Source organism: Carassius gibelio, chromosome B18 (genome assembly GCF_023724105.1).
Source record: "Carassius gibelio isolate Cgi1373 ecotype wild population from Czech Republic chromosome B18, carGib1.2-hapl.c, whole genome shotgun sequence".
NCBI classification, from domain to species: domain Eukaryota; kingdom Metazoa; phylum Chordata; class Actinopteri; order Cypriniformes; family Cyprinidae; genus Carassius; species Carassius gibelio.
The window spans coordinates 22,278,157-22,290,687 of NC_068413.1; the positions used below are offsets into that span (position 1 = coordinate 22,278,157).

The 12,531-nt window shown below is 35.9% G+C and overlaps 1 protein-coding gene across 1 annotated transcript in view; it reads right to left on the minus strand.

Annotated features, from left to right (window-relative positions):
* Positions 1 to 4,185: 4,185 nt before the first annotated feature.
* LOC127976924 (short transient receptor potential channel 6-like) overlaps positions 4,186 to 12,531 on the minus strand; it is a 32,867-nt gene continuing 24,521 nt past the window's right edge. Inside the window, exons 6-12 of the mRNA XM_052581503.1 lie at positions 11,747 to 11,974; positions 9,035 to 9,299; positions 6,467 to 6,662; positions 5,295 to 5,498; positions 4,973 to 5,029; positions 4,668 to 4,743; positions 4,186 to 4,388 (exon numbers count right to left, since the gene is read on the minus strand). Coding sequence (XP_052437463.1) covers positions 4,252 to 4,388; positions 4,668 to 4,743; positions 4,973 to 5,029; positions 5,295 to 5,498; positions 6,467 to 6,662; positions 9,035 to 9,299; positions 11,747 to 11,974 — 1,163 coding nt within the window. The 3' untranslated portion in view covers positions 4,186 to 4,251. The remainder of the gene's footprint in view (positions 4,389 to 4,667; positions 4,744 to 4,972; positions 5,030 to 5,294; positions 5,499 to 6,466; positions 6,663 to 9,034; positions 9,300 to 11,746; positions 11,975 to 12,531) is intronic.

Genomic DNA, 12,531 nt, shown 5'->3' on the forward strand with positions numbered 1-12,531 from the left:
TTATTTCCGATCACCTTGGCAACCAAGATTCAATGAGCTGCCATACTAGTGTGATGGCAAACTAGTCCATAAAAAAATAATTAATAATAATAATATTTTATTACTTGAATTTCTGAAATATTTTGTCCAGCTGTTAGCATTTTTGCATAATGTCTACAAAATAGTAGTCCCAGGCAATCTACATTAGATACATAATTTGTGTCACTTTTTCTAACTTAATTCAGATCAGTATTTTGAGACTTATTGGTTATTAATTTGGTCAAAAAAATAACATTTGATTCTGATTAGTCCATAATTGAATAAAAATGTCAAACCCAGTGAATATTTTCATTTCTTTGTATTCGTGTTTTTGTGAAGCAGCAGTGTAACAAGCTAGATAATGTACAATGAGATTAGCAGGACAAATAACTCACAATGATACAAAACTGCTACTCATGCTGGGATATAATTTAACGGATGCAGTCAAGCAAGCTGTTATTGAGGTCAGAGCACTGGTAGTCAAGTCAACCAATGCTGATAAAAGCTTTTAACCTCTGCTGTCTATTTCTGACTCTTTCCAGGGATAGAAGCACCTGGTAAATTATATCTGTATGGGCTGTACTCAGCAGCCCATGGTGGGAAAAAAATGGTGTGAGTCTCTCGAAAGGTCAGGTTGAACTATGGTGTAACATCTCTGCCCTTACCTTGAGACTGGAATTTAAAATAGCCTGTGTGTCGTGATAGACATCTTTTAGAGAAACCTCTAGGATGAAAAACAGAACAATTGTGTGTGTAAACTACCTTTCCCCGGTGATCTGAACCTCTGGGATGAACATGATTTCCTGGAAGACCAGGTACAGTTTTCACAACCTGTAGGAGTTTCTAACAAGGACCACTATTCTGTCATCTTTTAATCCTTTTCTGCTAAGCCAAATGGTGGAATACTTGGCAGCATGTGATGGAGCACTGTCAGGCATAAAGATCATGGTTTTCCTGAATGCAGCTGACTTCTTGTACCACTTTTTATAAAAGAAACTGGCATTAGTTTTAGGGTTTATTTTAGCCTGTCTAAAACCCAATCGTTCCAAACTAGCTCGTCATTAATAATAGCAGCCCACACCATTACACCAACCCCAATCTGCTGTTGACTGACTCAACTGGTGCTCTATGTCTCTGTGTCCATTAGTGAACCAGCCACGGGTACAGCCATCTACTCCATCAAGAAGTACTCTCATTCCATACGTCCATAAAACAATCAATTTACTCTTCAGGTATTTCTTGACCCAGTCCATGCTGCAGCTTGTGATGTTTCTTAACTAGGTGTCATGTTTTAGCTGTTTACCTCAGCAAGAGGACGGCCTGACACCTCGAACTTCTGGTGATTCCAGGTAAGTTGCAGTTGTAGAAAATGATAGCACCGGAGGCTGATAAGTTCTGGTGGTTTCATGCTCATGTTCAAGTCTTTGCAGATCTTTTACTGATAATATGCAACTTCAAATTTTTTGTAACCTCACTGTCTGGTATTGGCAACAAACTGCTTTATTGTTGGATAGTCATGCTACAGTTCTTCTTTGGAACACAAATTATGATATCAATGATAAAATCCGAGAGCTTCCTGACCCTACATTGACAATAATGCAACAGAAATGTTCCAAGTAAGGACATTGTTTAAATAGTCCATGTGACACGTGGTTCAACTGTAATTTTACGAAGCTACAAGAATACGTTTTGTCATGGTACGATGTCCTTAAGTTTCTGGGCCTGGGAACGTTTTAGTTTCATTGCTGTCTATGCAGGGTCAGAAAACTTTCAGATTTCATCAAAAATATCCTAATTTGTGTTCCGAAGATGAACACAACCCCTTAAGGGGTTTGTAGTCTCAGCCTCAGATGTCACGCCCACGGACCGTTGGCTAAACTTCTGATCCACATGGGACACAAAAGTAGAAACACTTCAGGAGCGTCAAAGTCGTCATCGTATTGGTTGAATTCTACAGGAATTCTGGGAGATGTGTGTGTCGCGTCCTTTACCGTTCCACCTGGAAACAAAGATGCCTTGACGCCAAACCCCTTCATGAAAGAAGAAAGCCATAGTGTTTACAACTGTGATGGCGAGTGCTTATCAGGATCAATTACACACTGGAGTTTCAAAAGTATGTGAAATATGGAAAGTTTGGGGCATTGAATCTTTAAAATACATCTGAGAGTTTTATACTATGCTGAACGAAACTAACAGTGATTGGTTGTTTGACATGTCAGTCAAACAGCCTCAATGGGCGGGCCTTGGCCAATGAAAGCTGCCATGGATCTTCAGCCATCATTCTGAAGGTCAGGCTACGTGAGACTATCGGGTTTGTAACGACATGAGGGTGAGTAATTAATGACCGCATTTTAATTTTGGGGTGAAATATTTAAGTCTTTTTTTTTCCACATTAAGTCACACCAGAAAATTATTACTATTAGATAATTATTAAAATGTATGTGGCTTGGGACTGGAAACTTACCTTAGGGAAAATAACAATATTTTTGTAATGGCTGTTTTGTACAAAATAAAACCACACTGATGTATTCAAGCAAAAGTCAAACCAAAGGAAGATTTCGAATAACAGGTATAGCTATGTTCTTGGGTCAAGAGCATTTTTATAAATCCTAATTATTTTTTTATGGAAATTTCCAATGTTCATGTTAGCTAATGTAGTTAACAAATGCACACTTATTGTAAACTGTTTCAATGTCTTTGTGTGTTGCCTGTTAAACTGTTGCTTTTCTAAGCAAAATAATAATACAAAAAAATAAATATAACTCTGGTCTCAACCAAATCAAACAGCACCTCTATGTGGTCCAAAAAAATAGTGGCTCCTAATGCTACTGAAATAATATTAATATTTTAAGACAAAATTACATTTTTAAAAGGAATATAATCTGACCAGATAATCAAACAAAACAAACAAACATGTGTGGCTTGTTTTAGAGGGGCATGGGGGTTGCCACAATGACAAATTCAGGAATTTGCATTATCTAATAATTTTTTTGTCTCTTCAATTAAAGTTCAAACTGCAAGTAAAATATAATTTGCTGTACCTCCACTGAAAGATGTTGCAGGAAATACTAATTGAACCAGGGTTGAATTTGGAGTAATTCAGGGCTGAATGCGTTCAAGCATGACAAAAGAAGAAAATACAAATTAATAAAAAAAATTCTAAAGAAATAAAAATATGTTGACAGTTTACTTGCTTTTCAGTTTGTTTCTTCGTTGAACAGATCTCAGAGTGTAGAGTGTAGTGAAATTACGGTTTAGTGCATATATGTTAACATAAAAGTACAAAAGATGGCAAACTAAATGAAAGCACAATTTACCACCATTAAAGAAACATTTATTTTTATGTTTTCATTTTTAATTTTATTTTTAATAAAAAGACTGACATATTTTAATGGTCAGACTTCACACAATTAATAATTAGGGTTAATAAAACATTTGTGATGCAATCCTAACACGATAAAATATGATAGATTTCTAAAGTTAACAACATCAACAACACCATGCAAAACACAGCAACTACACATGTGCAGTGACATGAGTTCTCTGACTGTGGTCTGTTCTGTCACATAGGTTTGATGAAATCAAATCAAATTCAATCAAACAACATCTTTGCCTCTGTGTTGTGTAGTTCCTGTGTTTTGCCTTTGTAACGTACCATATTTAGATTGTGAGAACCAATGGCTAACAGCAGAACTATTAGCACTGTCAGTACCAAAAACATGACTCTACATAAAAAAGTAATTCTGAAATGTTTTTAACATTTTTACTTAAGTTAATTGAATATGAATGCTCTTAATTTTGAGGAAAGAGTAATAGAGGAATTCTCACATCAGACAAGAGTACAGTAAATGTGGGGGTTGCTTCTTTTTTAGTCAGCTGCATAAAAACCTTTTCAAAATAAAAGTCCCCTGACAAACTGCTAGTTGGTTAGGCTAGATAAAAAGACACAGCTTTACATGACTGTTTTTATGTAACTGACCCCTGGTCATATTTAACCCCAAAAACAATAATAAAAAAAAGGGAAAGAAAGCCTATTTTACTCAGATTAAAAGCTTTTGAATTGTGATAGCACCCCAGTTCTGATATGTTTTGTTTTTTCAAGAATTAATATGTCATTGTTAGGAGTATTACCTTTATTTGATGATATTTTAATGGAGAAAAAAAATGTATTAAATTGACAATCTAATGAGAATCACCAATGAGACTAATAAAGAGATTTACTATTGAGAAAAACTATAGGGTCTGTTGACCAGCCTTTCTCTCTCCCAGTTTCCTGACTAGTTCTGCTAGCTCCTCCGTCTGACGGGATTTCTCCTCCAGCAGCTCATAGCGCAAACTTGAGATATCCTGCTTTATCTCCTTTAGTTCCCCTGTAAAACACAAATCGATGGATAAAGACCTTCTGTCATCAGTGATATGCTTAAATAACTCGATCACTGACACATAACAAAAGGAAAGGAAAGGAAAAGCTCCAGTGGACCATATTTTAAATAAAAAATGAAACATAAAAAACTGTTTTAAAGCAAACCATTTTACAAAAAGAAGTTTACAATTCTGATTTTAAACAATCAAACAAATCAGGCCAGATATCACAAAAATGATCTTAATTTAATTAGCAGCACAAAGTCTGGTTTGGAACAACAGTGTACCTTCATTTACTTCATCTCCCTCTTTGTCAGTCTGTGCTTTGATCACATATCGTTTGATTAGCCTTTTCATGATCCTCTGTGGAGAGAAAAAATAGCACCACATTTATTTGGAAGATTCTGTCAGATCCTAAAAGACATGATATACATTATTATAAAACCGCTTTCCAAAATAGCTTCTTCTGATTGGTCGGTCTCTGCCATTACTAATCACTGGCAGTAAACTATGTTGGAAATCTAAATTGTATCGATCTTTGATCTATTTATTCTCAGCATTCTATCAGTGACTTATCAGAGTTGTGTTTTACCTGGTAACGGCTTGTATGAGGTGAATTCTTCTCACTGGATTCTTTTTGTTTACCTGACTAAAAGAAAAATAATTTCTTTGTGAACAACAAACCCAAACTATTCTGTTCTTTCAATAAACCAAATGCTTTTCATGTTGTTACACAATCTGATCATAAGAGGGAACCAAATACCACTAAAAGTGTGTAATATTCATATGAAAAAAATATGCAGTTACATTAAGAACCCCACATCATTATATAAATAAAATGGAAAGCAATGTTGTGAGAAATCTCTCTCACGCATCAGATGCATTTTGATTCAAGAATGTCTCCTCCTCCTCACCTCATTGAGCTCTGTGTCCTCCTTCAGGTTCTCTTTTTGTCTGTGAAGAGGTATTAGCAGGAGCTGTTTGAGATTCATAGCCAGGCTGATGACTGATTTTGGGCTGGGGATGAGGTTAAAGGGCACAGGCAGTGTCCCTCCTTCTTCAAAGTACGAAAACCACAGCTTAGCCCTGGCAAACTTCCACTCCACATCTGCATCATCCTGTTACAAAGACACACATAAAGTAATGGCAAGTGATGTTTCTCTGGAAATGCCTTTAAATCATTTCCATATAGGTACATATAGAGTAACATTAAATATTATTTTGCACCAATAACTGTACAAATAATGTTGCTTTAAATAACCAAAATATCCATCATCAAAGTATCATTTATTAACATAAAGGTAGCACAGATAGAGTTTTTAAGAAAACCCCTTTACCTAAAGTATAAAATGCAGATTTTCTAAGTTTAGTTTTATAATTTTGGGGTTTAGGTTTGGAGGACAGGAATCCACTTTACACAGCTACTGCTAGAGAAAGTGCATATGTGTAACTGGATTTTTTTTATCTTTACTGAGCTATAGAATTTCCTCATGTGACGGCTAGCCTCTATTTACACTTTTAAAATAAAAGTTGAAACAGTGGGGTTTTGTAGCAATGTCATTAAAGAACCATTGAAGATTCTTTACTCTAAAGTTTGAATTAGTAGCATGAGAATCTGATGAAACCAAATGCTATGAAATATTAGAAATGGTCAAATAATGAGATCTCCAGATGGCAATAAAAATTATCAAAAATAACTTCCTCTGTTTCCTGTTACCACATCAGACCTCTTTGGTCAAATAAATATTTTATGGATTGATAATGAGATTCTTGCTTGCAGCAGCAACTCTTTTGTATTTTTCATCCAATGCTTGAGCAATTCATATTCACTGTTGTGTGCTACTGTAATATATTTAAAAGGCCAAGTTGCTTTTACACAAACAGGCTGTAATTTATAAGACCAACAAAATCAATTTCTACTGTAACCAGAGAGGACTTCCCATTGCATTTTTACAAATGCAACAGTACAATAAAGGATCTTTATCTCATTTAAAAGGGAGTATAAATGACAAATGATGGTCTGGACATTTGCCCCAGGCCTGTACCATCCTACTAAACACAGATCTCATTTTCAGAATATGATTACCTCAATTTCCTGAAATGAGTTGTTGATCATGGCGATGAGCATGTTGAGTAAGACGATAACCATGGTAACGTTATAGACACCGTAAAGCACATAGCCAATATTCTCAATGAATTTGTGCCCGTTGTTGATGATGACAGACTTGACCTCAGAAAGTCCAAAAATAGCCCAAAATAAAGTTTTAAAGCTTTCCTCAACCCTGGAAAAGAGGAAACGGGTAACTTTGAGTTATTTTATATCATTTCATACATAATTTTAATGATAATTATGTTGTCATGTAATATAATTGATTTCCTAATTTATCACACATATATGAAAGTATGTTTTATTATATGCATACATCAAATTACTTAATTTGATAACACTCTGCAATAATGTGTCATGTGTTAATATTTGCTAGCTAACATGAATAATGAAAAATATATCTTAGTTCATGTTCATTTTAATATTTACTAATACATATTAAAATCAAAAGTGATATTTGTTCATATTTGACTAACATTCACAAAGGTTAAAACAAAGATTAAGAAATACTGTAAATACTGTTTCTAATCTGTTTGTTGGCTTTAAAGGGATACTCCACCCCAAAATGAATTTTTTTTCATTAATCACCTACCCCTATGTCGTTCCAAACCCATAAAAGATTCTTTCATCTTTGAATCACAATTTAAGATATTTTGTATAAAAACCTGGAAACTTGAGACTGTCCCATAGACTGCCAAATAAATAACAGTGTCAAGGTCCAGAAAAGTATGAAAGAAGTCATCAGAATAGTCCACCTGCCGTCAGTGGTTCAACCTTAATGTTATGAAGTGACGAGAATACTTTGTCAGCCGTGTCAGCCGCGCCACAAGGATGCACTGTTTCTATGGCTGTGTCCAAATTCAGGGTCTACATCCTTCGGAGGACTCATTTGAAGGATGTTACGTCACAGCGCCGCGACGAAGGCTGTCCAAATTCATAGGATCCTTCAAATGCGGCCCACAAATGCGTCCTCCTTTTCCCCGAATTGGAAGGATGGGTGTGGTGGATCCTTTTGCGTCCTACTTATCCCATAATTCTTTTCGGCAGGACGAAGCGAGCGGTAGCGGAGTGGGGGAGGAGTATTATTTTCGATGTTTTTAAAAAACTGGCTTTTCAAAAATATATATTTTCAGTGGTTTTTTTGTTTTAGCGTTAAGCATTTTTTTTTTTTACATTTGTACGTGTATATGTAAAAAAAAAAACGTTTACTTTCGTAAACTAGCTTCTTCCTTACTGCCTGTGTGAATATCCCCTTACACACAGCTTATTTGTTAGTGATTGAAGCTGTTTTTAACGCTTCTAAGGACGAAAGAGCAGACAGAAGTGTTTATAAAGCTCCAGGGAGAGAACGATGAGCTCTTCACCCGCGTCTTGCTTAGCGCTGTCACAGTTGCTAGGCGACAGGATATGAGCAACGGGTAAGGGAGGGAACTGAAAGAAGGGTAGGCAAATTCACAAACACCGACTTCCGGTTTTTGCGGTCGTCGGAGGACCCCTCCTCCTTCAGCCGGGTAGGAAGGATCCTAAGGAGGATGCAGACCCTGAATTTGGACACAGCTTATGTGTATTTAGCTTTGATTTGAAAGAAAACAGCACATCCTTGTGGTGCGGAGGACACACAAGCACATATGCAGCATATGGTGATATGGAGAGAAACGGAGGAAAATGTTGACAAAGGAATTGTTGAATAAAGTCGGCATTTTTGCTTTCTTCGCTTACAAAAAGTATTCTTGTCGCTTCATAACATTACAGTTGAATCACTGATGGCAGGTGGACTATTCTGAGAATGTCTTTCATACTTTTCTGGACCTTGACAGTGTAACTTACTTGGCAGTCTATGGGACAGTCTCAAGTGTCCAGGTTTTCATCCAAAATATCTTAAATTGTGTTCCGAAGACGAATCAAGCTTTTATGGGTTTGGAATTTCTATTAATTATACAATCCACTTACATTCAACTGACTACAGGTGCATCCATAGTTAGCTAACGACCATAGTTAGCCAACGATTGTTTTGGGATATTCATCCCTGACCAATGATTAGGTTTAGGCTTTGGAGGTAAATCTTCATGCTTAGTTTTCTTCAAAAAAAAAAAAAATAAGAATAATAATTTGTTTTCATACAAAACAAACTGTATGAATTCATATAAAATTGCCAATTCATAAAATACTTAATTTTGGGTTGGACCTCAAAGCTAGACATCATAAAACCCACAACCATCCAATTTTTATTTCACAAGGTCTTTAATAATATTCACTGTATTTCAATGAATTACTTATCCATTTCATATTATCCTGGGCTTTTTTACAGAGTATGAAGTGTCCAGGACACTTATTCACTCTCATGTCCACATGGACATGGTCATGGTGTGGTAGTCATGATAATCAAATTTGCCAAACGCCTACTTCCAGTATGTCCTTATGCATTGCTGCCAAAGGCTCTGAGCGTTTTTGTAATTATGTAACTAATAAAGAGACGGATGTGATTCATTTACAAAGGACAAGACAAACAATCATCAAAGTTACTGATGTGAATTAACCATTGCTTACGTTGTGAAGGCGCCATTCTGCTTGGCTCCACGATAGTACGAGTAGAGGTTAAACATTCCAATCATGAAAGCCACAAACACCATTATGAAGATCACCATGAATTTGAATATATCCTTCACAGTCCTACCCAGAGAGATCTGCAAGGGCCCAAAGCTCTCATTCGCCGGTAGGATGTACGCAATCCGAGAGAAGCTCAGAACCACTGCGATGGCATAAAGGCCCTCAGAGATCAGCTGAGGGTCTGAAGGAACCCAGTAGATGCGAGCTGCAATACGTACAAAGGAAGCATGTTAAGGTTGAGCATGTTGTCTGTTCTACAAGTATTTCAAAAGGTCAAGCGAAAGGTATTCCACAACAACAACAAAAATTTATTGGTGTAAAAAAAGTGTTAGGTGATATATATAGATTTCTAATTGTCAATGTTGGTTTTGCACTTCATTAACCTCTAAACCAAATGCATGTTTCATGAAAAACTTCAGAAATACTGAAGTTTTCCAAAAGGGACTGAACCTTTTAAAGAGACTGACCTTTTAAAGTTAATTGCCTCTAGTAATCAAAAAGGTTCAAAGCTGAATATATAGTTTCTAAAAAGATTATTTTGTTACATAATTTTGTTTTCATGGTTTTTCTGTTTTCTCCCATCTTTATTTTCCTAAAATGATTGATTTAATACTGACAGTGCTGACTGTAACTACACATTATTGTATAGCATTATGCATTTTAATCAGTTAATCTATGCAAATCATCTAATAAATTTTGTGTACAGTTTTCAGGTCAACTGTACATTCTGTGATTGATCCGCCAACAGCAATGAACTCACTACCACATCATTGTCGTGAATATATCGGTGGGAAATACGAACATACATTTTTAAATAAATAAAAGAACAAATAAATATAAATGAGTCACAATTGTTTTCCCCAAAGCTTCATACAGTATTGTTCAAAATAATAGCAGTACAATGTGACTAACCAGAATAATCAAGGTTTTTAGTATATTTTTTATTGCTACGTGGCAAACAAGTTACCAGTAGGTTCAGTAGATTGTCAGAAAACAAACAAGACCCAGCATTCATGATATGCACGGTCTTAAGGCTGTGCAATTGGGCAATTAGTTGAAAGGGGTGTGTTCAAAAAAATAGCAGTGTCTACCTTTGACTGTACAAACTCAAAACTATTTTGTACAAACATTTTTTTTTTCTGGGATTTAGCAATCCTGTGAATCACTAAACTAATATTTAGTTGTATGACCACAGTTTTTTAAAACTGCTTGACATCTGTGTGGCATGGAGTCAACCAACTTGTGGCACCTCTCAGCTGTTATTCCACTCCATGATTCTTTAACAACATTCCACAATTCATTCACATTTCTTGGTTTTGCTTCAGAAACAGCATTTTTGATATCACCCCACAAGTCCTCAATTGGATTAAGGTCTGGAGATTGGGCTGGCCACTCCATAACATTAATTTTGTTGGTTTGGAACCAAGACTTTGCCCGTTTACTAGTGTGTTTTGGGTCATTGTCTTGTTGAAACAACCATTTCAAGGGCATGTCCTCTTCAGCATAGGGCAACATGACCTCTTCAAGTATTTTAACATATGCAAACTGATCCATGATCCCTGGTATGCGATAAATAGGCCCAACACCATAGTAGGAGAAACATGCCCATATCATGATGCTTGCACCTCCATGCTTCACTGTCTTCACTGTGTACTGTGGCTTGAATTCAGAGTTTGGGGGTCGTCTCACAAACTGCCTGTGGCCCTTGGACCCAAAAAGAACAATTTTACTCTCATCAGTCCACAAAATGTTCCTCCATTTCTCTTTAGGCCAGTTGATGTGTTCTTTGGCAAATTGTAACCTCTTCTGCACATGCCTTTTTTTTAACAGAGGGACTTTGCGGGGGATTCTTGAAAATAGATTAGCTTCACACAGACATCTTCCAACTGTCACAGTACTTACAGGTAACTCCAGACTGTCTTTGATCATCCTGGAGGTGATCATTGGCTGAGCCTTTGCCATTCTGGTTATTCTTCTATCCATTTTGATGGTTGTCTTCCGTTTTCTTCCACGTCTCTCTGGTTTTGCTCTCCATTTTATGGCATTGGAGATCATTTTAGCTGAACAGCCTATCATTTTTTGCACCTCTTTATAGGTTTTCCCCTCTCTAATCAACTTTTTAATCAAAGTACGCTGTTCTTCTGAACAATGTCTTGAACGACCCATTTTCCTCAGCTTTCAAATGCATGTTCAACAAGTGTTGGCTTCATCCTTAAATAGGGGCCACCTGATTCACACCTGTTTCTTCACAAAATTGATGACCTCAGTGATTGAATGCCACACTGCTATTTTTTTGAACACACCCCTTTCAACTAATTCAACTAATTGCCCAATTGCACAGCCTTAAGAGCGTGCATATCATGAATGCTGGGTCTCATTTGTTTTCTGAGAATCTACTGAACCTACTGGCAACTTGTTTGCCACGTAGCAATAAAAAAATATACGAAAAACCTTGATTATTCTGGTTAGTCACATTGTACTGCTATTATTTTGAACAATACTGTACATTGTTTTATAAAAGTCATTTCTTAATGCACAAAAATAAAGTTTTGCAAAAACATTTTTTTTGCATTGTTGAATTGATGTACTGTGGAAACCATAATCAACTTTTTTCTTTTTCAAAATTGTTCTTTTTTTGACAGCATTACTCACCAAGACGATAGTATTCTATCTCAAGGGGCAAGGTAATGTTTGATAGATCTGTGTAGTGCTTGTCGACGTAACTCTGTGCAACATTTGCATGCCAAAATGCCATAAATCTAGCAATGAATGAAGTCACAAAAATGGCCAGCATTCCAAAGTCCAGCAAATTCCATGGCTCCAGCAGATATTCCCGAGGACCCTGAGACCATATCTCTTTACATTCAGCCCAAATCATTCCTTTAAATGGAAGAAGAAAGAGACAGGTATTTAGAGTTCATGCACTCAAAGTGATTTAATGCCATTTAATAACATTATTACTTTACAGATCATTTCTACAAGTATTTTTGAAGCTTTAGTTTCTTGTTGCTCATAGCAGGTTTTCACATTTGATACAACAGACATTTATGGGTTTATAGTATAATATGGAGCTCATGCTAAATACTTTAGTGCAGTTGCTAATAATTTATGATCAAAACTCTGTAGTTTTTTACTGTGATGCTGAAACATAATGAAAATTGACATTCCTCAAGTCTGAAGTATCATATTTTCTTCTCACATTTTAACATTTACATTTTTTATATATATATATGTTTACATTAAGTAAAATTACTTCAGTCCAGTAAGTCGTCTTCTTAAAATACTAGTTACAATACAAAAGTTACTCTTGTTTACTTCATAAAGTAACAACCTGAAGGTGGACAATTTTTCAAATTCCATTAAAAGGCCTTTGACTTCCTAAACAAAGTATAAAATACCAATCATGCGAGTGAGTAAATGATCCGATCCTAAATAAA